Source organism: Falco cherrug, chromosome 4 (assembly GCF_023634085.1).
Source record: "Falco cherrug isolate bFalChe1 chromosome 4, bFalChe1.pri, whole genome shotgun sequence".
Lineage (NCBI taxonomy): Eukaryota > Metazoa > Chordata > Aves > Falconiformes > Falconidae > Falco > Falco cherrug.
In genome coordinates, this window is record NC_073700.1 from 76,348,491 (window position 1) to 76,375,574 (window position 27,084).

Genomic DNA, 27,084 nt, shown 5'->3' on the forward strand with positions numbered 1-27,084 from the left:
ATTTCTCTGCTAACAATTCATAAAACACAATTCTTTGGAATCTCCCTAATATTTCTCTTATTCCTCTGTGAAGTATTTTATGCATTTGCACAACAACCTGCATCCTTCACCCAGAGTTTCTGTCAATTTGTAACTCATTTTTCTCTTTTTGGTGAGCAGAATGCAATGTCCCTATTTTGGATGGCAGGTGTTGGGATACTTGTCCTGAACATTTCTTGTAGGAGTGTTTGTGAGACAACTGCAAGTGTAAACAAAGGGGAAGAGTTTTAGACAGCAATGTGTAATGAATCAGTCAAGTAATTTGATGGAAAGCTTCATTGCCTCTCAACGAACAGCAGGACCTTCTCTGAGCAGAAAAGGTGCAGGATGAGGCTTCCTTCATATGCTGCAGGATTACACAGAATGCCCAACCACCAAATTGCTTTCATTTTAAAGGGTGCTTTTTAAACATGCAGGAATGAAAGTTTAAAGAGTTTTCACATTCTCTGGGGCCTATTTTTGAAGCGGAATAATTACAGCACTTCTATGGTTATACTTTGTAACAAACAGTCAACATTAATTAAAGCCAAAAAAACAATGGCATTCCTGAAGAATTACATAGTACAGATACATGAATAGCAAAAGGCATGATTAATGTTGTTACACTGAATCCCAAAGGCATTAGTAATAATGTAGTGACTCCCTGTTAAAGGCAGTGATTTTTTTTTTTAAATCTTGTCCTCACACTGGGCTGGGAACCCATCACAACCAGACTATCTAGAATGCCATGACTGTGATGGTGGGGGCAGAGAAGCAATTTGCCACAGCCTATGGATCTGCAGGATGTTCTTCTCCATGTAGCCGGCTGGGTGCAGTGGCTGGGACACAGTAAGAGGCAGATATATCCCTGCCCTTGTGCCCTTTTCCTTCTCTCAGGAGACAGTTATTCTGACTGGTCTCCCTGCAGGGCATTTGCAAAAGGGAGGAGCAGGAGGAGGAGGCTGTGCTCTTTGCCTTCACCTAGCCACACTATAGCCTCTCATGAGTCATCCATGATACAACCCAATACACACCCAGGATATAGAGCTCTTACTTTCCTTATATTGGGTAAGTTTATCTCAGGTTAGTCCTATTGTTTTCCATGAAATTCACAGGGTAAGGGTTGTCTCTCAGAAGAGAAGACTGCTGTGATATTCCTGTCAATTAACTAGACAGTACCAAAAGAACATGAACTTCACAGCATGTTCAATTTAAATATGTTTACTGTTTTGATAAGAGAACAATAAATCCAAATGACCCATTCACTTAGTTGTATTAAACAACCTTACCGCACAAGATAAAATATTAATTTTCTGTTCATAGAATAAAATGCTGTGCAGAGAGAAAAACACAGAAAATTCATTTAGTGTATTATTAGCAGAAGTGAACTAATATCTGCCAAGCTCATGCAAGGAATTGGTCTAATAATTGTTGGTGTTTTGTGTGCTGCTACCCTAAAAGTAAACAATGTCTTGAAAATTAATTAACAGGTTTATCTATTTTTAAATATGAAGCAAAATATTTGCATAATTATTTTTGAATTGTAGAATTATTTTAATCATGTCAGAGATACTTTAATACACTTAGAGTAGATGAATAGATAGTATAAAATATATCCTGATAAACAGCTTCTAGTACATTTTAAACTATGCCTGTAAGGAAGAAAGCACAGCTCCGACAATCGACAAGCAATTCTGGATTACCCAACCGTTAGGATGAAGAACCCTACAGACATGCATACTCACAAAAGTATGCATGTATGTATACATGCATTTTAGTGTTCTGGATAATCCCATTGAAGGCAGTGTTATCCATACTAGTCCACTGCAAAAGTATAAACACTGAAATGAATATAGTTAGGTTGTTCTGGTTTGGGGTTTTTTTGTGTTTTGTTGTTGGTTTTTGTTTGTTTTGTTTTTTTAATGGCTAGAACTGTTTGTGTAACAATTTAAAAGATACAATACCTGAAGGACTGAAGTCTCTAAAACACTGGTTTGAAGACTATTTTGGTTGCTATTAGAAGTAGTATGATTACCAAGATTAGAAAGTCCTGAACAAATTACTGTGGAATACAATAATCGGTCAATGAGTTAATAGTCAGTCTAGTAAAACTTGCAGATGTCACTACTATGCACAAACCTGCCTGTGTATCATGAACATTATATGTCAGTCTCAAGCAAAATTACCACAACTGTGCACAAGATTCAAGAAAAATGCAAAACTTTAACTGAATCATAAAGGTCTGTGGTAGCCTATGAAAAGGTTTGAGGCTCAACAATTCTAGTGTGTTGCCATAAGTTTATGATTGAATTTTATGTATGTATATAATAGCTTTCAACATACCGGGGCACTATATTCCTTTTATTATCATGCTCGTGTTTGTAGACTGAATTCAATTAATAGCAACCACAGCAGGTTTAACATGTCCTAGTCCTGTTGCTTAAACTCACCAACTGTCCCTTCTGAGTTAGAAGGGAACCACTGAATTTGTGCTGCCACAACGGAGTCTGACCAAGCATATTTTGGAGTGCTCCAAATACTCCCCAAACACCAGTGCTCACCAGCAGCAAAGGCAACATAAATAAGGCTAGTTTAAGACAAATAGATGCACTGGATTTTGTTCAAGAAACTGTCCTGAGTAACCTTATGTCTGCCCTCCTTAAAATAGAGACTCAAATTAATATTTTAGAGGTCTTTAAAAGTTTCAGTCTTAGTACATGTCTGTTTTACCAGTAATCTTTTTAGTGTCAGACTTTCATACTGATCTCAGTAGTTGTGAACCAGAGACCAAATTCAGTATATGAAATATGTACTTAACATCTGTGGGATACATATGTACATACACATGTATAGGCACACATGTGGATGCATTTGATTTCAGGCAGGTCAATATTAATTTAAGTGTCTGTAAGTCTCTCCACATCAATTTATCATTTCATAGCTCAACACCTGTTGAGTCAGTTTGCAATACAGATCTTTCAAGTTTTACTTTATCAGCTGCTGTTTTTTGTATTTGATGAGAAGAATTTGCTTGACTGAAAGGAAACCTATATAATTATTGTCCTACATACTTATTTTCAGTGATTCAGTGTACCAAAAATTCCTATCAAAGTGGAATTACCAGACATGCAAATGAAACAACATTTTCTATCTGGCTACTGGCACTTGTAAGAGAAAATACATGCAAATTAAATGAGGGGAATTTTGTTTTCACAATTTGACAGAAATTGACAAATGTGGCACTGTTACCAGGACCTGTCCTGGCTGTGAAATTTTTACAGCAGGTAAATGTAACTGTGATTAACAACCTTTCTCACTACTCAAACCTTTCCACTCTTTGTGCCCAGTAGAAACAACAATAAAAGGCACAGCTCCTAACAGAATTTATAGATCTGAGCATAGATAAGTAAAACCCCATATTTATTTCCTGTATCTCTGGATGATACCATCGCAGTTTTGTACATCCCCAAATACTTTCTGGGAGACTTCCTTTTTTTTATTACAAGCTTTTCATGGAACTGTATTGGAGACGGCAGTCTCTCACAGTGCATCCTGGTTTGACAGTTGTTACCCACTCTGTTCTTTTTTATTCTTCATACTGTCTGAAGAAGAGATAAGGACTAAAAATGAATCAAGAAATCCCCCAAACTCTTTACTTGCCCACCCAGTTGGTAAGCCTCATACAAATTACTTGAAATAGCGTCTGTGATTTGTATGCATTGGCTCTGAAGTTCCTTCTGGCATGTCTGGGGACTGACACCAGTCAAAATCTGGTATCTAAGTGTCACATCAGGTCAAGCTGGATAGCTGGGGCAGAGATGCAGTTTGAATTCAGGAGCACACTTGCCATATAATTCCAGCTTCTTTAATGGTCATGTTTCTCAGCAAGGCAAGTCATTTTTCCTTCAATTGATTCTGTGAGGCTCTTCCTTCTGGGGTAAAACCCAGACTTCCACTTGACTAAATCCATTTATTCTGGAGCACTGTGTATATTCTATCTCTATCACCTCTCAGAAGAGCTTAGTGCTTTCAGTTTTTAAAAAAGATTGTTGGTTGCTTCTAATTGTATGTATTTCCTTCTCTCATCATGGGACATCATTGCCATTTCCTCTTCATAGACTATGCTTCTGCATTCCCAGGCTGTATTTTGGGACATCCTGAGCATATCATGACTTGTTGCAATCCTTGTGGAAGCTCTCCTGATGTAATCACAGAAATTAGTCCACCCAGAAAATCCACAAAGCTGGATGTGACTCCCTTTAACTACTTCAGTATGCTTCTAAGAGGAGTTCACAGAAATCACTGTCTCACTCCCTGCCAGAATCTACAAACTACAGTAAGTTATCAACCACTGATGAGCCAATTCTCCTCCAGCACTGTTCACACCGGTCTTTACGAGGAATGGTACCAAGAAAGAAAACCCCATCCCTAGAGGAGAATGCTGCTCAATCAGCACTACAGCTGTTTACCAGCACCTTCGTGACACTGTTGGTGATAATAGCTCTTTTTAATTTACTCAGACTCCGTGAAGGGTTAAAACCGTGGCATATGTTGACAGCCGAGACTCCTTGCTAACAGGAAAGACACTTTGCTGTGGGGCCCAGATCTCAGCTTCTCCTTCCCTGCAGCTGTCTGTGGATAGCAGCTAATTGTCTCCACTTGTTTAACCTTGGGGATAACGTCTGGAGGGGACCAAGTGCCACAAGCATATTTTTTTTTTTAACGGTCATTTCCTCTCTGGTGTAACTTGCATGACAGCATGTGACAAGCAGAAATTAATGGGGACACTGCTGTGCCAATACCTCTTGAATTGCTTTGACACTGGCTGCAGGCTGCCTGCTTGGCCACCCAGCCAAGACCTCACATGAAACGTGGCAAGGGGCCCGCAGCTCTATTCACTAACAAGCCAGCTGGTCAGTGATTAGAAAGCTGAAACAATGCTGTGCACATACATCAAGAAAAATGCTTTACAAACAGCTTTGGACTTAGGAGGTAAAGTCTTCTAGAAGAGCAAATTCATAAATTTATCTTCTGGGGACTACTAACTTAAGCTAACATTAGAGAGAATGTGGAAGGCCCTGGAAGATGACTGCCTTACGTTGTCACCTGAGCACATGAAGAGCTAACCTCAGAACAAAGACTAACATCGTAACATGCTCAAAATCATGTGATAACAGCTTAGACCACATGGATTCTGGTCTAGATGAGCTTTCAAATTATGTAAATACATAGAGATTTATGACAGACTTCTCTTCCTAATGGTCTATCAGCACCTTGGCAACATTACTGACATTTCTGTGGAAATTCTCACTGGATTTGTCTGCAGTGTGCCATCAAGAAGGCTGAGATTTGTTTATACACTGATACATAACAACAAAGGATGAGACTTTAGAAGTATCCCAGGGGGTTTGGATGACCAGATCTCTTACACTGAGGCAGCTTTGAACATTTCAGCCAAAACTTTTCTGAAAATTGTCAAATCCTTGGCTAGACACAAAAGGCTCAAGAAGGCTGTTCCTTTAATTTCTCTCTCAGTTGTTTTTTTAAACAACATCCACTAAAAATGCATGGGTTCTTTACGAAACACCTGCATGGCAACAAGAAAATAAGTTATGCTTTTTTTAAAACTGAGAAAAAAAGCAGTCAACAGGATCCTACAGACTGGAAACCCAAACATGATTTAAAATCAATAGGACTTGGGCATCTAATTCCTATGGCTCCTTCAAAGTTATAAAAGTTAGTCCAGCAATTTTTGTTTAACAGAAAACTTGTTTAAACTTATTATAACATAGGCCTGCTCAATTTCCTGATACATATGGAAATATATTTTGTGACATATACAGATACATAAGAGCTCAAGGCACCTTAAAAGATAGCTGGATAGCTGGCAGGATAGCAAAGTAATTTTTGTGAATTAGAAATTGAGGCTACTGTAGAGTTTAGACTTTGGGCCTAATTAATTTTGATTGCTTCCATCATAACAATGTCTAGGAATTCAGCATAATCATGAACGGCACTTGCGTGCTGAAGAAGAAGATGGCCTCAAATTAGGCACAACCAAAGCCCAATGAAGTCACTGGGACTCTATCCATCAATTTTCAAAGACCTGAGCTGGTCCCACTGCATTTTAATATTGGCATCCTCCTCCCCAGAACCAGCAGGACCTTCAGAGAGATGAAGCCAACCTTCTCCAAGACAAAAGTGGCAGCATGACACCAGACATTGGAATACAGCTATTCTCTAGAGTTGGATGAGATGGACACTCTTTTAATAAATAGTTAACAGTTTTTATTAAATATGTGAACACAGAGGAAGATGACAATACCCTCCTAACCTCTCCAGGGAATGCATAATAAATAAAGCTCAGTTGTGTGGTTTTTAAAAGTCACTTTCCAATAATTTTTTTGCTTGTAATGTACTTGCATGGCAGAAGTATCATGATGCTCATCAGTGCTGTACAATGGCTGAACATTGGGGTCAATTACTACCTGAGCTCTACTCACAGGAGTTCATTTAACTTTGCTGTCTCTCTTGCTCCATATTACAAACTCAGGGATAATGGTTAACTACTTCGTGAGTGTTGCAAAAATTAACTGGTTAATATTTGTCAAGTACTCCAAAGATCTAGAATTTGCTTTCAGTTATAACGGCATAACAACCTTCCAGAAAATAAAGGATATACGCAAGAGGAAATATGTTATGGGTAGAAATGGGCTTCAAGGAAGAGCCAAGAGGGGACAGTGGCCTACTGGAACCAGCTTGGACAGGAGCCCCTGTCCAAGAATTGTACTTAGAGCTTTGCAATGCTGTTATAGCATTGTATGGACTGTCAAAATAGTCTTCAGGATAAGAATTCTACTGATGCCTTAGTACACCGAAATCAAAAGTAGAGGACAAGACAATTGCTTCTTGGAAGCACTCAGCAGATTGAGCTGTTCCCCATATTTACAGTAGCAATTAATTTGCAATCCTATCATGTTGAGTTAAAAAATCAACAGCTCTTGAACCATTAGCTTTACAAGGGGAACAGGTAAGAACTTTATCCTAAAGACAAGGCATAAAGAAGAGAATTTGGAAGAGGAGTACAGCAAGTGCACAATCTTTTGTTTTCACTGAAAGCATGAGAATTTTGCTGATAGCACCGGACTAGGGTAATGGCTGCCCATTCCCTTCCACTTACATGGTCTATTACTTTCTTCTTTCCTTTCTGATTTCCTACCTTTTCCATTACTTCTTTCTTTCCTCCCTTCACACGCCCTATTGCCCTTCCCTGCCCCATCTCTAGTTCTGACCCTTCTCTTCATGCCTTCACTGCACTCCATCCCACTCAGCCATTTCTTCTCCCACCAAACACTCTCAGGCCTTACTCCATCTCTTTGGGTTGCTGCCTCCCACAGGCCAGGTGACTACTGAGCAAGGTAGATCAGCAGACAATGCCTGATATTAGTATGTCCCAGCAGCTCACCTCTGGATTTCAGATATAACGAACTGTAACAGGTAGTGATGTGCCTGAGACATTTGCTGTGGCTGCAGCGGTGGGATATGGTCTCACACATCTGCCAGCTCTCTCTGCACTACCATGGGCCATAGCCCCTTCCGTTCTGAGCAAAATGACACTGATTTACATTAGCGTAAATTAGTGTAAACTTTGCCTTGTTTTCTTTTGAACACTTGACTGGTTCTTAAAAAAGGAGGCATCTTCAACTTGTAGTGACACAATGAGCGATGAGCCTACTTATTTCTTAATGTTAGCAGAATAGACAAAAACTGGCTCTGATTTGGAGGTGAGGGTGAGGCTTGGGGTTGGGGGGAAAGGTGCAACATGACAGTCAATAGCTGTCTTGGGAGGGGAGAAGATTGTCTCCAATGTTTCACAGGCATGATATTCTCTCCCTTCCCCCAGCTCCTGAAATGCTAAACAAAACAAACTCTACAAGACTTTAATAAAAAGCCAAAGATATGTTGGAAGTTAACTTGCAAAAAGAGCCAATCAATGGAACACTTTCCATGAAGTATCTTTTGAAAGCAGTATCATAAATAATGCACGTGACAAATGTAGCTTGTGACAAACGCATTGTTCTTTCTCAAAAGGGTAACTTGTGACAAACAAAAAAGTATGCTATTGATTATATAAGCCAATTAGCAAAAGAAAACTACATGTCTTCTTGCGTATCTTCACTGTAACCATTCATGGAAAATCTATGAGAATAAACGTAGCTACAGTTCAGACAACCTGGAGCGCATATGTCTGTGCTTTGCTGAATCAGGCCCTAGAAAGACAAGTCCTTTGTTTTCCCCAACAACAAACCAAAATTACAAATCATACAATATCAAACTCTATGTTATTCCAAAATGACAGTCAATTAAGTAGAAACAAACTCTATCTTCAGAAGGGCAAATGAGAAAGGCTAGGGATCACTATCAAAGGACTTCTGTTTTCTTTTGTTTATTAAATAGCAACTGTATTATTTACTGCAGCTTTGCAAGCTAGTGAGCAGCTGGGTGTAACACATTTCCATGCTGTGTAACCTCTCCTTATGCTTCGTTAGATTCCTTATCAGGATGAGAAGAAAAGAAATCTCTCTGTTATGCTTTTCCTGTGGCAAAGGAAAAGACAAGATGATGACTTTCCAGCTCATTTCACTTGTACAACGTTCTCATCAATCACCATGGGGTAGGTCTTTGTTATTTTCACTGAAGGACTGTTCTTAGTTTTCTCTCACAATAAAGCGTGACTCCACTAATTAGCAAATCAAGGTTACCTCCACCACATTTGCAAAAGAACAAAATGCAAACATAAGGCTAAAGCTACTTCTGAAATAATTTCCAAGGCCTCGGTTTCACAGACATAAGCCTGAGATGAATTAGGTCTAAGTTATTTTCATTGAAACGAAGGTTAAAGTCTGAAACACTCAGAGCAGTTGAGGTAAGGAAGCTAAACTAAACATTTCATCAAGAACCAAAAGTTTTCTGCTTGTTTTGCGACTTTCTGCTCCAGAAACCAAGCAAAGACACTGTGGTTTATTTTTATTTTAAACTCTCTGTCAAGTATGCATCTCTTTGCAGTTTTGGTTCACTATAGCCCACGCAGCTTGGCCTCTATTCTCCTTTTCCTATGTCTTCAACAAGCCCTATAGACATCAGCAGGAATTATGTGAGCAAACAAAAAGCAAGCAAGGGATATATTCTATTCAAGGCAAATACATCATAAAAATGCTTCGTAAGATGGTCTCCTTTCCTTCAACTTCATGTTTTTATATGTCTTTTCCTTTTTGGTTTGTGTTGCTTGTCACTGAATGACAGTTATACACAACATACTATTGTAATAACAAGTACGTGGCTCAGAGATTGCTGTTGACTTTCTCAAGTTTCAAATTAGATAATTTTATTTAAAATACATGAAAGACATCTGTTTACTCTTTCATTAAATGCATTTTACATTTGTAACATCCTACGTATTCCTTTGGAACCATTTCCATTAAAATGCCGACTCTGGGTTTGGAGAGCAAGTATTTTCTTTGTAACATTAAGGGAGGAGTATGTTACTGTCAAAATTTCTCTCTAAAAAGTCCTTGCTAAAATATTTACCCTGCTTGTCAGAACAAGAATATCTGAAGTTAATTCCAAATGAAAGAATATTTTAGAATGAATCATAAACTAGATGTTAAAAAAAGGCAACATGCTGCCATGCCAGTGCCCCTTCCCTGCTGTAAAACTAAACGAAAAATGACTCTGAGCTTGCACCCACAGAACACTGTAACATTTTGGAGCCTTCCGAGATTCCTTAACTGTAGTTATGCAACAGAACTGTCACATCCTAAAACAAAGGACAAAAATTCAGCAGCTGAATTTATTGGCTTGGAAATTAAACACTCTTAAGAGATCACTAACATGTCTTCTTGATTATTTTTGGCATTTTAAAGTTACAGTGCAATGCTTCCTATTGCATAGACCAAAGAAATGGGACATTTTAGAAATACTTAGAATTTTTATAGCGCTGTTTGTAAAGTCACATATTTAGAAAGTGAAAACTGTTGAGCAGTAACTTTCTTTGCAGCTAAGCCACTAATTTCAATTGGCCCTTTATAGTATAAGACACTGTTCAACATTAATAATGATATAATGCACTGGCTTCTAATATGTTGGCCATGATGGTAAAATCTAGCTTCTTCTTTTAAATGGGTATTCTCCAAGGATCACGATCTTCAAAGAAGGCAAGCAGGATGAATTCTGTGGCCAGAACAGATATGTTATTAATGAAAAAAGAAATAAACCAATCATTCAGACCTGTGGTCCTCTGGAGCCCTTTTCCATTGCTGAGTCAGTTTACCATGATCCCCAACTGTGACACACTTGTGACTAGTCAGGAGTCTGGTTCCAAAGGCACACATTGCTTACACGTAAGTTTTGAGGGAAGGCTACTTCCTTGCTCTGACAAAGCATTTAAAAAGAAACAAAATGCATGTTTATGACTAATCTGAGACTACGGAAACAATGGTTTCAATTCTTCTTTGCTCTAACTTTGGAATTCATCAGGTTAGCAGGGTATGGAGTAACAACTGATTGCCTTCTGTTAGCTCCTCTAATTAGCAGTCTTTCAACCACACTTCTTTTAAATCCGGAGCAATCTCTTTACATAAAATTAAGCAGAAGCTCAAGTGTTTTGCTGCAGCAGAGCCTCTGCTCCCTTTGGGATTTCTCCTTTAAGGTCTGAAGTTGAACCAGAGGTTTCAGGTATATATTCCAGTAGGAGTTTAAATGTTTTATGTATATATACCACATAAGTGGTAGTGCTGTATAACAGTAACAATATCAGAGAAGAAGAACCTAAAATACTGATGTTTAGGAGTCTTTGGATAAGGCTTCCAACCCCAAAATTAAGCACAGATTTGATCTAGGAGCTTGAGCCTTTGTAATTTGCTCTTTCTTAATTGCAAACTGTTCAGGCTTTGCATGAAAACAAATGAAAGGCTGCTTGCTAACTGATGCTAATAGCATTGCACCACACTCACCCCTGGAGGAACCCTAAGAAACCCATAGTTACACCACAGAAGGATTTGACCCATAGTTGTGTGCTGGAGTATCGACACTGGCAAGTATTACAAAACTATGTCTGCTTTATTAAAACTACAAATAAATTAATCATTTTAATTTCTAAATATTTTCCCTTGCTGTTGCACCAAGAGCAAACAACAAACAGTATTTTTGTTATTTCACTTGTGTTTTCATTCTAAATTTTCTGTCTTCTGGCAGCTGCTTGCAAACTTACTAATAATGTGTGTCTTTGTTTGGACTTCTTAAAAAGAAGGATATTCTCAAAATGGAATAAAGCTTGTTTTATTCCACTTTGAAACCTGATAAACCTGTAATATGAACCATACGCTGATTACAGAGCACTGATGTATAAAGGAAGCAGTTGTGTAAACGTGTGAAGTGGCTGTGGTGGGGAAAGCAAAGCAGAGGAGAAGCGCTATTTTAGACAAATAATGCTGTTGTAGGATCTGATTATGACTCATGTTTAACAAGGTATTGTGTAAAGGCCAGCCAAAAAGGAGGACCTGTTATGGTGGGCACTATAGAGCCAAGGGTTTTCACACAGCCTCTTCCATTAAAAGCTCACAAATAAAATGAACAAGACAGACCCCAGGTGTAGAAACAGTGTGAGAGTTCCATGATAGTACTTTTTTATGGGAATAGAGTCAGTTAGGAGGGGATAAGCAAAATGGAAAGAAAAGTGACGGAGAGAAAAGTTCTGGAGGGAGGGAAAGGAGAGAAGAGTGCTACACAGGGTAAATACAGAGTGAAAGCAGGGTGAAAAAATGAAGGTGGAAGGGAAGGGGTGGAAAGAAGAAGGGCTTGGAAAAATGGGATTAGCACAGGCAGAGAACAGTGAGTTGAAATCACCAGAAGCTCTCTAAGTGTCAGAGGGTTTTGGCTTTGGTTGCTTCAGCAGCAGAGTGTAGTGGCTGGCCGGTGCTTCTCTGCAGTTTTGTCCCTGATGGACAGAGGGTGGGGAGCAGGGAGGAGCAATGTCTATTCTGGTATCTGCAGGGGCAGGTGGGATGGGAGGGTCTCCATGTGTCTCTGATCCAACACCGAATAGAAGGGAAAGATGCAGCCTTGGCTGGGTCCCATTTTATTCCTTCCCTATGACTGTAACAGCCCTTATTCCAGCTCAGATATATCGGATGTTGAGCTGAAACACAAACCTGTGGGATGGACCCTGGGAAGCAGCAGACAGACATGTGTATACATACAAAGACACAAGCATACACGTGTATACATAGAAAGACAATATACACCAAACCACTCCCTAGGCACAGGAGGACGACTGGTGCTACCCCTTGTGTACTGTACTTTTGACTCTTCTCTAAGCATCTGAGTTGCCAGTTCTGGCCTCTTCAGGCCCACAGCTATTTTGAGATCATGAACTTCATAGACAGTAGAATGATGACCATTGAGTTTCCCTTTCTCCCACTTGCTCAAATAGCAACTTTTTCTGCAAATGTTAGAGGACTTTTGCAATAATTATGTGTATAAATGCATGTGTGTTTATGTCCCTCTCTCTATACATAGTAATTTTAAAATTCTTAAAGTTAATTTTAAGTCCTACATACGAAAACATGCCATACAAAACATGCCTATTCATTTGTACGGGACTTAGTTCTCTGGCATAAGCTAAATAAATCTGGAAAAGAAACAAACACAACATATCTTGATTAAATCTGTGTGCCACTAAGGTAACATGCTTCAAATTAATTTTTACTATGGGATGAAATAACCTGCTTATTCACTGGCATAAAAGGAGAGTATACAGCTAGTGCAAGAGTATTACATTTCTCTTGGGGTGGAATAGAGAAAACAGTTTTATAAAGAAATAACTAATTTGATTGTATTATATTATATTAGCTATGAGTTGCCTGTGGCCAACTTTTGAATTACTTTACACTACAGCTGTATATTTCCTGCGAATAAATACGGACACTTTGTGAACATTCTAGTATACAGAATCTGAGCTGCAATAACTCGGGTTGGCTGAGATGGGAAAGATACCCTGCCACAATGCTTCTCGTCCCAGATCAGCTGAGTTCAACCCTTAGAATCTGGAATTCAACAAGAAAAAATATATTGGCCAGGTTTCCCAAATATCTACCTTGTCACGACTTATGTCCTTCTGCCTCCTCTTCCCCATCTCTGTGTGCTTGTTTTGGGGTGAACTATAGTTTTAGGGTATGCAGAGGGACAGGGGCCTGATTTCCTTCCAGTGCAGAAACTACTATTAAGAAAGCGATTCCTACCTGCCCCCATAAAAATCAAGAATGGCTCTTGGAAGGTCTCTACTTTCTCTCATCTGCTGCAGTCCGACCTTCAAATTACTTCTCAAAAGTAACATGGTTTATAAGCAAAATTTAGAACATGGGTAAACCCAAACATTTCAGTCTACTGTTCTGTCAGTGCTTTACGTGCACCTCAAGCTGCAACAGCTTTCTCTTAATTGCTTTAACTGTGGCATCTCGTTTTTGATGAAGAGAAAGACGCTGAAAACATGACTGACACTTCTGCTGATCACTGAGGCAGGATTTACTTGCACAGCAAGTTGCAACTATACACCACTGCCACGAGACAAAGGAAAGCATCTCAAAAATACTCCCCACTCCAAGGAACTGCCACTGGCTTCCTGCAGAACAGTACAGCACTGTTTCTGACATGCTGCCTGGCAGTCTAGCCCCGCTTTTACACCTGCCTGAGCATTTTTTCTACCACGTGCTTTCTCTCTTTCTTCCACTGTCATCAAAGCATTTCACATAGCAATTGCTACCACATTGATGTTCCAATAGCAAAACACCAGTACTACTAATAGTCCGAGAGCATCTCAAGGGAATCAGAGGATCCATGCGCTCTTTTTTGCATCACATCAGCATCCAGCTCTGCAGATTTAACATAAATGAAACGAGCTGATAGCAACAATTCACTTCCAGTGTTTGTAATACTGCAGTTTCGCAATGTCTTGATCATAAATTCTGTTCCACCAAAGGCTCAAACTCCATCCCTGCCCACAATTCAGAATCTCTCCAGTTTCTTAATTCCCTTTGACTTTCTCAATAAAGATGATTTCTGGCCCTCCATCTACTGAAAACAATAGCTTCCTTCTGACTTCAGAAAGGATGTGTCCCTTAGGGCCCTACTGGACTGTACTGCTGCCTTGAGAGTTTGGGCCGTAAAAGAAAAGTAGGTTTAGATGACTATTTAGAGAGTCCTTGGTAGAAATCCTTTCACAGTGACATTTCTAATTCAGTGTCATTGTTTTGAAAGACTAAAATTATTATTTCAGGCAGGTTGCTTTCAGGCATTATGCTACAGTGTTGCTTGACTGCTTTCCAAACTGGAACAACTGAAAAAATGTGAAGCGCTCCAATGATTTTAAATTACTCTAGTCAGGATGAAGTGATTTAAAATTATTGGAGTGCCTCACATTTTTATGAGCTCTCAGTTTGCAAGCAATGGAGGTCTGGGCAGTCCCGGGCTACAGCGCTGCAAAAAACCCCATATATATTATCATCAGTTTTAAAATGTTTGCATTTGAATTTGGAAATGGTAGAGATTTGGAGATATTTAATGCCACCATAATCAAAAGCAGTGGCTGTACACTGACTGTAAAAAGGCCCAAGATAAAGAAGCGATGGTACAGATATAACATTTTATTTTGTAGCATTCTGTGCTCAGCAGTCCCCTTGTTCGAATCATGACTCCTCCTAGCCCCTCAGTCAGGCTGTACATGACTACCCTGCCCCACCGCACCAAAGGAGATGCGGCTGTGTCCCTACAAGCAGCACAGTATGGGAGAGAAATGACACCACCTGCAACAGATGGAACCACAACACTTTGGAGAATATCCTCTTTTTAAGGTTTAGTTCCTTCAGAGCTGCCTTTTGTGTAGGGCACCTGCTCTCTCCGGCTACCCTTCCGTGTAGCAGTTCCAACCTCTGGTAGTAGGATAACAGAGAGAAAAAAAAATAATCTCATAATAATATATCAGTTCAGTCAGTCCTTTTGCTTTTCGTTTATTTATAGTGACAACTCTTTAATTCATAACACAGATTCAGAACAAAATGTATTGCAAAATACTCCACAAAGAACGGGATCCTTAGCAGCTGTGAATGGGCATCATTTCACTGAAGCTAATGGATTCACACCTCTTTTATCAGCTGGGGACTGATCCATTATTTGTGGACTCTAAATTCCTCACTATGTTTTGCTTCTTTCTTCACTACAAAAGTACTGACAGGAAAATGTTAGTAACAGCTCTTCTCTTAGTATCTTTCTTACTAATTTGAGCTGGCTCTTTTTTTAGTAACTTTTAACTTTGATGTTGTTAAATACGGCCACACTCTGAAGACTCTTAGTACTGGTGAATCTGTTTTCCTGGAATATCTTGTTGTTTTCAGAATTGCATGATTGTGTGACATCTGCTCCACATCTCATACGTGTTTGACTGAGTAGGTACAACTGTGGCAGATGGCTGATGACTCACCTCACAGCACTGAACACCGGTTTGCTTTCTGAGAAGCAACATCTTCATATTAATTTTCTAAGAGTTTTGCAAAGATGTGAGCAGTCTGCGTGGTTTGGTAGCAGGTAATGTAAGTTACAGGAAATGCACAGGGGCACACAGCAACATTTATTCTAGGACTGGGGGTAATATTTTAAAATTCAATTTATGGGCTACTATCAAATAAATCCACAAAATAAAATTAGGTTCATTGCTGTACTTCCTAAATTTTAGGTATCTAAATAGCAAAATCTGGATCCCAGAATCAGATGGAGATCTCGGCTTCCTGTGCAAAGGAGAAACAGAGTAATACCTACAGAAGCGATTCACTTGGGTGAGAAACCAGGAAACACCCCAGAAAAGGATATACCTTACACCCTGTTCTCTCTGCGATTTGGCTGCCCTGATCCAGGCTGGGGGGAATACCACAAAGATGTACCGATCACAGACCTGGGTAAAAGGACATTCCCAGCTCTTCTAACATCTCATGACAGGTAACGTACACACCTGCTATACCGCAGACCTTTGTTCTGTTCCCTCCCATGGTGACTGTCAGATTGAAACAGGCACAGTCCAGTCAGCACGTGTAGCCTGGGCAGGCTAAGTTCTCATCAGTTGTAAGAAAACTATTGCAAGAAGCCGCAAGTTTACTTACAATTATGTACCTTGCAAAGTTAACTTACAAAGTTAACTTTGTTCATTACTAAAATTAAAGAACCTTGGGAACAGTTTGTTATCCCCTCTCATTCTAACAGACTCCTTGGCCCAGCAGAAGAAGCTGACTGGAGGGAACTTCAAAGAGTGATTCCTAAACAACTTAATTTAAAGCTCTATATACCAAGTCATCACATGCACATATTAATTTAAAGCTAAATACTGTTATGTACATTGCAATAGCTTAAATCAATAAACAGCAACTTGTTTGCATGGACATGATTTCTGTATTAAAAATGTAATTAGTTTTATGACAACCATATCCATAACCAAATCCTTTAGGATCAAAAAACCCATGCCAGCCTAACAAGCATCTCATCAAAATGAGATGACTCAGGTTAAACATGCTTCAGTCCCAAAGATTAACACAACAAAATACTTTACTGGCCTGGCCTGTTAACTATTCTTTTTTTTTTTTTTTAATCTTTCTCTGGCAGAGACATGTCATTCCCATTTCCACTACCCTTATGTCAACTAACAAAAGTTCCTAATGAGCCAAGTCTCTTGGAGGCTCAACTGCTAAGACCATTAACATTACCAAAGACCGGTCCATGACTAACAGCTCTGTCCTAAGGAAACTGAACTCATACCTTCCATTTCCATGTAAACTGCCCTAAAGTTAAAGATATCCCAGGAAGAAAAGAAGGGAGAAGATAATGGGTGGAGAGGAAAGAAGGAAGATGTTGACATTGCTGGTTCTGATTCATCCCGTATGGAACCCATTAATTGGGTCTGACAGAGGAAGGCAGCAAGGCTGGGCAGGACTATAATCCAGTAGTTACAAAGGCATATTAATTAGATTAAGGTCTTGAACATAGTTCTCTTTTAAAGGTGGATGCCATGTCCATGAGTATTTGGAATTGTGTTCTCCATCCCTCCAGCCCAAAGCATACTCATTAAAAAATAATGGAAGTGAATCAGCAAAGAGGATTTAAAATACTTCTGTCCAGAATAACCTAGAACTCAGTAGCCAGAGCTATAGCCGCAGAAATGGACTACAGCATTCCTGTTCCTGGTGACAGGGATGGGAAGTGAGCATGTCTGCCCTACATCCCCGGTAAGTTTTCCCACAACCAGGCAATGCCTCAAAGGGAAACTGCTTCTCTTCTATCATTTTATGGGCACCTGTGAATATGTTCCTAAAATACCCTCTGGGGTGACCCCAGCTGCAGGGCTTTAGACACTAGAAAGGCACTGCTGAGCAGCATTAAGGCAAAAGCTTTAGTTGTGTTTAAATGATTGATACAGTTAGTTTGTCTGAACTGCTGCAGTCTCACTACTATCTGCTAAACATAAAGGAAAGTCTTAACATGGTACCAGTGTCACTTACATTACTTGACAGCTGGTAACTATAAACCCCACCATGTCCCAAACCAGCAAAAGCTGAGTATCCCTCCCCGAAATGCTATGTAATGATGGTAGTTAATTCACACAGAAAAGATCTTTTGGGGCTGATACTCCTCATAGTAATTTTATGTCATTCAAGTTCCTCTAACAAATGTTGACTTTACACCATGGTGCCAAAGAGGTGTATATTAGATCCTTCAACTTCAAGCTATCCAGAGCTTACTCGGCTCATTTGGCACCTCTGTGTTGCTGACACATGCAGAACTTTAACAGATGGTCTTACAATGCTGGCAGTTGTTTTGTACTGTGCTAGCGGTGAGGGGAAATACTCTACACAAATTGTCTGCAATTCTGGAAAATAAATGAAGTACAAATCCATATTAACCTCAAAAGCCAAACTATAAAAAGTCAGATTAGTCATTTAATGATCTATGTGCTCTGGGTTAAATGCTCAGTTGCTGCAAAATGGCAATACTTTCCCGCAGCCAGGAGAACTATACTTTGCTTCAGTTTCTACCAGGAATATCCATAAAGACTGCATCATTAGAAAGGTATCAAAATGCATTAGCAATAAGCCTTCAGACCCTTCCTCATGTGATCAGCCCTGACTATCAGCAAAAGTACCTCCACAAACTGGGTGTTTTCACATAAATAGTGAAGCAACAGGGTGCAACTTAGGTTAACTGATTCTCTTTTTTTTCCCATGCCAAACAGAATTCAAGAAATAACACAACAGCTACCACGCAAATATTGAAATCAAAAGTGATGACCAAGTAACCAGCAATTTCACATTTTTCCTCACCCATTTAAAAAGAGCTGTATGTACTGCAAACTGAATTTTACGCTCACTAATGTCACTGGCTGCAGCGGAACTTGCGCTCTACATAAAAGACCAGAATTGCTTCTCCTCCTTGTTTCTGCGTGGCAAAATTTTTCTCTATTTCTCTGCCAAATTATCAGATATATCAACTCGGTTAAACTAGTAAACCACATACGGAGAATAGTGCTTTTCACAAGTAAACATAACTATTTCCTTTACCAGTATATGAACTCCATGAAATGTATATTCACACATACATATTACAATCTACTCGTGCAAACTTAGAACAGGCTTTTAGAAAATCACAAATGTTTTACTCCAGTGCTCACCTCTTCTATTTCCTTTATAATGAAACATAGCTCAAAAGATATTCCAAACTGAGATTTCAGAGGGTTGGCCGTTCAGTCATTCAGTTCCCATCCATCTCAATATATTTAGTTAGATAATACGTAAGTCACCTTGTACATTATTTTCACAGTGTTAGTTAAACACAGTTCCCTTAGGTAGCTTCAAAGCCCTTGAAGTAGAACCCTAAAAGCATTACCATAGGAGTCCTTCAAATGCAAGAGCGTACATTCCAGCCTTTTGCTGGGACTGAATCAAAGCTGTATCCATTTTTAAAAATTCTATTTTATCCACTAAGGTTGCTCAAAACTCATGGTATCTGGAACCGACTGATGTTATGTATTTGTGACTTTAATAGAAATTAAAAGATCTTTATCAGTTTTATGTCTGATTTTATACTAAAAGATCAAACAACTCCTACGTCTGAAGCTCTTAACAAAGAAAAGAACCCCCTCCAAAATCAAAACAACTAATTTCAGATAAGTTTCATGTTTTCTTTTCCTCCCTTCAGGACTTTTGCCAGACTGAGATGACACAACACACTTCCAGAAATTACTTATACAAATGCAAGATAATCCGTCTCTGAAAGCAGAAATTATTTCTCTTCAAGGAAAAAGAAAAAACAAAAGAAACATTAAACAGATACAGTCAAAATGTAGGAACATCAATCCCTCCGCTTCTCTTCCCAGGTGCAAACATTTTGTCAAACGTTTCAAGCTATGATCCTCAGTGTAGCACTTCACTGTGAAATTCCCAGAAGAGGAGCTGGTATACATATTTTAGCACCAATAATGCAAGCATGTCCTATCCAGGGAAGAGGTCCTCTCTTACAGATGCAGAGTATCAGCTAACATGATAGGAAAACTTCATGATCATCCTGTAGTTACTGAGAGCCTTCCAAGCTTCTGCAACTGGTCATGGCTACCCCAATCCTTGAGCCCATCCTCTGCACAGAGCTTACTGCAGGTCTGCAGTGAAACATGTCCTGCTCTTGCAATATACAGAAACCTTTCTGGCAAGAGGGACATGAAAGGAATTTCTTGGGGAACCAAAAGGAAATGGGAAGGGGATAGGAGCACAGGGTCTATTTTATCCATTCTAACAATATCCAGCACTCTACCAGACACCTTCTAGAGAAGGCTCAGGTAGTCTTGGACTAAACAATGACGGAATCACCTACCTACAGCTGCAAGCAAGCAAAGGTCATTCTTAATGATTTGGAATGCTACATTTGGTAAAACAGTAGAGATTCAGGGGATTTGTAAATCCAAAAGAGAAAAAAAACCCAATCCACAAAGAGATTACATCTCTTAATGAAAACAGATCTTTGTGCTGCAGCTCATGTCCCAAGCTGGGCATTACTCAATTTTGATATAACAAAATCCTGTGGAATCAAAATGCAGTTTGTCTTTGTGATTTACCTCTTTGCCCCTCCTATCTAATATTTTCTGAAATAATATCCAAATTTTTCTCCTTAAATACCTTTATAGTTTCAGTAGGCACTCCAGGCTCTGGAACTTTATTCAAGTAAGTAGTCAAGTCTTGATCCACGTGTTCAAACACTAATGTTAACTTGGTCTCTCTGTCTGTTCGTGACACGGTGCACACATCAAACAGTCTGAGAGGAGGAAAAGAAAAGAGGAGGTAAGTATACAGGAACCAGTACAGACATACATACCTTGCAGCTCATACATGTCTATTTAAATTTCTTACAATATATAGAATGGAAGAAAGAGCTTTCCAAAAGTAGAGCAATCTTTGAGCTCTTGATTAATCAAATAACTACTGATACATCAATAATATCGTATCTCTCTTTCATATGTAGATTCTGAAATAGGATTAAGTATTAATAATTCATCAGCTGTTCAAAGTAAAATAATTACATGGAAAGAAAATAACTTACGGACAGAGCAACTAGAGTTAACACAGAAAATCACTTGGTATTTATCCACATCCCATGCTGCAGCACTTACAGTCATTTAAAAATAAAAAAATTGCAAGGAGCATTTTTGAGAAAAAATATACAGGATATTTGCCTGCAACCTCAGTTTATTCCCACATAACTCCATGTTCACCATTACATGGCTTAATAATTAAATCTCCCTTGACAGAAACAGATTTTTTTTTTGCTGATTACTCTTGCAAGTTCCTGGACACAAAGAATATCTTCAGAGTCAGGGCACAGTCTGGAAAAAAGCTTTGTGTACAAGATGCCACTATTAAGATGTATTTCTTCTCTCATCACTTTCTGTCATTTGTTTACTGGAATTTCTTTATCATTTCACCTTGTTGCACAACATCAAACTAATTTGCAAAGCTCTTCAGAACATTACATTCCTGTATGAGTACTCCATTTCCTATTGTTTTCCCTTTTTAATTATTATTTTTCTCACCTCCTCCACTTCATCTATCATATCAGCTTTAATCACCATTTTATCTTTTTCACTAACATCTGCTCATCCTTCTATGTTTTACACCTATACTCATGCCAGTGACTTTCACTATCCTTCCTCAAGTCTCACTTCTACAATCTATCACAATAGGAAACCATCTTACAGATGGAAGGAGGCTTGTTCCCTGCTCACATACTTCAGTAATGTGTTTATTTAGTTAGTTTTAAATTGTAAAGATCAGATTGCCTTTCTCTCTGAACTGAGGTAAAAAGTCAGTCGCTGCTTTTATTAGGTGACAGTAGATTTAGAAGATGTATGAATATACTTAGAAAGAAAAAAGTCTATATGGTTAACCTTGAGGATCTATCATCGATAACAAACCAAACTAGTGTTGATACTGCTGCTTATTTTGGTCAACATCATGGCAGTTACTTTGTTGTATTACACATATCTGTGCAAAGCGCAGGATTTCTGATAACATTATCAAATAATATTTTTGTTCTTTGTCCAAGGACTAAAGCCTTTACATGCAGTATGTTTATATGCAGGATCTGTAGACAACAGATCATGCACAAAGCCTTGGGGGTCACTGCTTTATAAAGAGGACATCTGACAAAGAGACTAGGAAAACACTTTGTACTGAGTTTTTACTTCTTAACTTAAATCTCAATATATTTCACAGGAGAAGGGAAGATAAGAATTGGCACAACTATCTGTGAAGACTGTAATCCAGGTTTAAGAAAGCAGTATGTTTCACTTCAGATGATACAGACCTAACATGTTAAGGCAGTGGCCCCACTTTAACAGAATTTCCTAATAATCTTTGGTCAGACACTTAAAAATTGTTTACTAGCCACCATGTTTTGAAAATGGACGCATGCACATTCCTTTTAGCTTAAAGAAGCTTTTCAGTGAGTAATAAATTGGGAACCAGAGTTACAGTAACCTACCTCTACCCAGAAGACTAATCTGTACTTAATCTGTAATCATCATATGAACAAATATTAATTAAATTATTACGGTAACATATTGACTGTAACAGCAAATGTCTCAGCACATTCTTCATAAAGGCAAATACTGTTCTCTTTATGATTCCCTTAATGGGGTGTACACGGAAGATCCATGTCCCACACACAGTAAATCAGTTTTGTGAAAAGCCACAAACTTTCCTGAAAAGTGAAATTTGCTGGTATTTGGCTGGAGGTTAATAATCTGCAATATATTTGTATAAATCAATGTGGAATGTAGCCGGACTGCCTATAACCCCAACACATGCAAATAGAGAGGAGCCAGACAGGTCTGAACATCTGAACATAAACACTGGAAAGTATTTCCAACTGTATGATTCCTTTGCGTTGACCTACATTTACCTAAAAATGTTCTAAAACACCTCTTTTGCCAGGTATTTAATACACTGGCAAAATTATCTTTTCAACTATAGCAGACTTTTAATTCAAGAAAAAAAGGAAAAAAAAAAAGATTTCGCTGTATAAAATATAGAAGCAACACATAATTTCCAACTCATTGTGGAGGAAATGCTGATTGTCAGTTTAATTCTGCTGTTACGTAGCTTATTTTGATTCTGGCATTTTCTGGCACAGCAAAATAAGGAACTCAGAGGAGCGCAATTCTAATCACTTATTATTGAGTAATAATATTATCATCTTTCATTTTTTACACCCTTTATGTGAAACTAAATGCTTTACTGTTAACAATAAAAACTCCAGATCCTGCACCAGGCTGGGTGGAAGCACTTTATGTTTACTCATAGAAAATACAGCTGCTGCCTTAGAAAGATGGTAATTTAAAGCACAGCCTATATGAATCTGTGATATTACAAAAAGAAAACATCTGGCATTGCCCATGCTAATCGTTCTGGAAACAGACTGACAAAGACACAGCCTCTTTATATAGTAGTTTCTGTAAGGATAAACCTACTTTTTATACGTTATACTCTTTTACATCCACTGTGAGAAAATAATCTATAAAGTTGTCTTCTTTAGCTAAGAACGTCTCTGCGGTCTACAGTGCAGATCTCTTAAGCCATTTCCTCATGATTTTCTGAACATGACTAGTTAGTTTTGCATGTGATTGCCTCCCTGGAACAGTCAACAGCAAAAGGCCTTTCATTTAAAGAGTTACTGTCCTAAGTGAAGCAAATGTAAACTCAATTAATACAGGATTTCCATACTGGATACTTTGTAAACATAAGCCCTGCCCTTCTATTGTACTTACAAAAAAAAATGTTTGCATTATTTGATTAAAGTAAGATCCGCTATGGGAAATCCTGCAAGTATTTAACAAGATGTTTGGCTGGGAGTCATATACCACCTGATGTGTTGATCTGAACTGGAACATTGTTGAACAGACACTTAACAGATTACCTGTGTTTTAATGCAGACATTTTTTCAAGTCAGTTGTTTGAAAGCAAAAAAAGCTTATCAGCTATAAATCTATGTCTGGTTTGTTTGTTTTTTTTTAATGTGTCTAGCATCTAGCAGATCTTGCTATAACCCAGCAGAATACCTCCTGCCTTCCTACAAAAACACTGGGTTTTTTTGAATGCAAAAACCTAGATGATGTGTCTTGAAGCCTCCACAGCTTCTTACAACATGTAATCTGAGAAATGCAACCTCAGTTCATCTTCATTTTACAATATACAGTCTGAATGCTTAATGCTTTCCTAAGAAAAGACACAGTTATGCCAGTTCCTTTGAAAACTGTTGCATCTACTGACTGGTACTAATTTGGTAACTGCTTCTAGAAAGTCCTTAATTTTGAGATGCTCTGAGAACTGCTATAAAGTTACCCACTTCACCTGCTCTGTCACCCACTGAGATAACAGCAATGGCGATCAAACCCATCAGACCAAGCCACCTGCAATAAATACCAAAAAAACAGATCTGACAGTAAGACCTGAAAAACTGCAGGACATCAGTTCTATTGGCTGTTGTCAAACAGATGATAAGTGTATCTGTAAAATTAGCCAGATCATAGCCAAAGGGAAGACCACAGAATTAGACACTTGCTGCCAATGCATCCAAAGGCTTATTGTTATTTTTATTGCAGTAGGACTAATCCAACATGAACAAATATCCCTTTACTTTGCTGGTCACTCACAGCACTGAGCAAAAAAGTCCTTGCACTCTAAAGCTTTTCAGTAACATGGATTTACTTTAACTTTCTTGGGAACAGTGTCTTCCTAGGAAAAGTTACTTCCTAGCTTATATATGACAGAGAAAGAGAACTGGAGCCATTGATTTAAGAGTAGCAGAAATGTTTAAGACAACTATGGCGTGGTTAAGTAGTGGCATAGTAATATACTACAATTTTAAGGTTTCGTAAGTCTGGACAAAGACTCAGATGGAAAGAGTCTGGTGGTTTCAACCTAACTCTGAAGGGTATTTATCTACATCACAGAAAAATGGCACCGAATTTCTGTATAATTGACAGTGTTTATACAAACACCACAAGATTGGGATACCAAGACTCTCACAGGTTGTGATTGAGGTTTATTGACAAATATGTGGAGGGGAGCTTGAATAGCTTCTGCTTTCACTGTCTTTGGCTCAGGTTAATCCCATGAGTCCATAATTTCCAAGCAGCAGCCATACTCTTCTGTTCTCTGGAAGCCACTCAGCAGCAAGCCCTTCATTCACCCCAACTCCTTAAACTACATACTCTTTGGGGAAAAAAAAAGCCGTTTCCCCCATACTTTTAATATTAGTTACCTTCAGCTTTCTTGCTTTTAAAGAGGAAAAAGTCTCTGCTAACAGAAACCAGTCTCTACTTGGAATCACGTATACCCAATATATTGTAACAAAGAGGTTGTATTTCAGATGAAGAAGACAATAGGTGGGCAAGTGGAATGGAACATGTGCTTTATCAGAACTGTGTCCCACACAGCAAAACAGGAAACAGAGCTTCACCCTCTGAAAGGTATGAGGGAGCTCTTTCCCTTTGTTCAGGACATTCTGCTTTGTCTCATCTTAATCAGCAATCACCTGCTCCTCCATGCCTCTGAAAGCTGGTGTTTCAGACGTAGATTGTTCTCTCTCAAAGGAGCTTTAGTGAAGTAATTCTAGGTGAAAAAAGAGCACACGGAGATGAAAAGGCTGCTAAATTCAAAGTATCTCATATTTCAAGTGCATTTTTTTCTGGGATAACATGTGTAAACCCACTAGTAACACAAGATCCAAGTTCCATTTTCGAAAGCATATGGAGTCTTCAGGACCTTCCCGACGTGTCACGCCAGCTGCAGCTGCACCAGTATGCATCAATACTTAGGAGATACTTCCACGGCAGACTGCAACATAAGGCAGAGACACTCAGATCACACTCAACTGACGCACCTTGGTACTGAAAACATACAGCGTGGCAGCCCAGCGCTGCCTGCAGCACAGTACACCAGCCCACCGGGGGCTCTATCCAGCAGCAGTCACAGGCCTAGAGTCAAACTCCATTAATTAAAATAAGCTTGGGTATCTCTGTGTTACTCATGGCAACTTTATGTCTCAAATGCTTTTTCTCTGCATTTCTACTGGGTTCTTGGAGTTCGTGCACATTTTTACTACTTCACTACCCGTCCAGGAAAGAGCAGCAGGATCTCTTCTTGCCTTCAGAAGAAACCTCCTTCAGGAAAATAGCAGAAAAGGGCAGGACATAACATCAGATAAAATAAATGAATTTATCTAGGATAGGCAGATGTTATGCAGATAGATGTTTTCAACTGCAGTCACTCATTCATTATCTGCTGTGCGCAGAGCAGAAAGAGCTATCATGAAGAAACAATTGCATGCCGAAAGCAAGGCAGTAGAAAGTCCCGTCCTGGAGACCTACAAGAGCTCTGCCAATACCCTTGCTTATAGCCCACTCACTAGAGAGGTTTAAGGGAAGGAAGGGGGACATTAGGATGACAAGGCAATCGTTCATCTGCAAGCTGAGCTTTGCGCTGTAATTTTTTCCAGTGTCTCTCCCTTTCTGACTTGGAAAAATTACTTAAAATGCTTAGCTGTATAAAAGAGGGTTTTGTTCTTTAAGTGTGTGTGAGGAAGAGAGACAGAAAGTGACAGAGAGGAATAGATGCTCTTGAAAGTGAAGTAAATAGCACTGGCTAAAGTCCGATAGTGTGGGCTGACCGGGCAAGCTTTCAACGCTCGGCAGCGACTGCAGCCCTGACCCGCGGCACCCCGGCTCTCCTGCGCCGGGCCCCAGGCAAGCAGACATGAGCCCTGGTGCCAGCCTGAACGGTGCTGTGATGCAGACAAATGCCTGCTCCGATGAGACCACCAGAACTAATTGTCATTTTCAACAGAGGGCAGGATTTGTGCCCAAAAGATGAAAAGGCCACGTACACTTACTCACTGTGCCACCCAAGTCACTAAAAGATGCAGTTCTTAAAGGAGTTTTACTTCAAGGAAAAACATGCCTGTCAAGATGTTCTCCACACCTCTCCTCGTTCACAGCAGCATGCTGTCTTTTTTAGCCCTCACACTACCATTTCTTGTTCACCTTGTTTGCAAAGGGAAATTATTTTTAATAGGCAAGGACCAGAAATGGATCTGGTAAGGCTCAGTAATTCAAACAATACCGTGCCTTGCAGAACTTCACTTTCAGGACTCATCCTACACAGTTCACCAGTTTTTAAAATACATACCTCCTCACCAGTCCATTAACAGCTTTATCTCATTGCAACTGGTTTTAAATCCAAACTGGCCACACACTGTGCAACTGCCATTACAGAAGGAAAATACCCGCCTGAAAGTGCCTGCACTTACTCCTGTGTGCTGCCATACCAGACTGTCAGATTCTCCCTGCAAGGGACAGGTCACGTCACCCCCAAATCAGAAAAATAATGTGGCCTCTTACAAAGACAGTCGCTGACAGATTGTTTAGGA

The 27,084-nt window shown here is 39.2% G+C and overlaps 1 protein-coding gene across 5 annotated transcripts in view; it reads right to left on the reverse strand.

Annotated features, from left to right (window-relative positions):
- CDK6 (cyclin dependent kinase 6) overlaps positions 1 to 27,084 on the reverse strand; it is a 147,399-nt gene that overhangs the window by 89,608 nt on the left and 30,707 nt on the right. For all 5 annotated transcript variants that reach the window (XM_055706595.1, XM_055706592.1, XM_055706594.1 and 2 more), the window contains exon 3: positions 20,277 to 20,412. In XM_055706595.1, the coding sequence (XP_055562570.1) occupies positions 20,277 to 20,412 (136 nt within the window). The remainder of the gene's footprint in view (positions 1 to 20,276; positions 20,413 to 27,084) is intronic.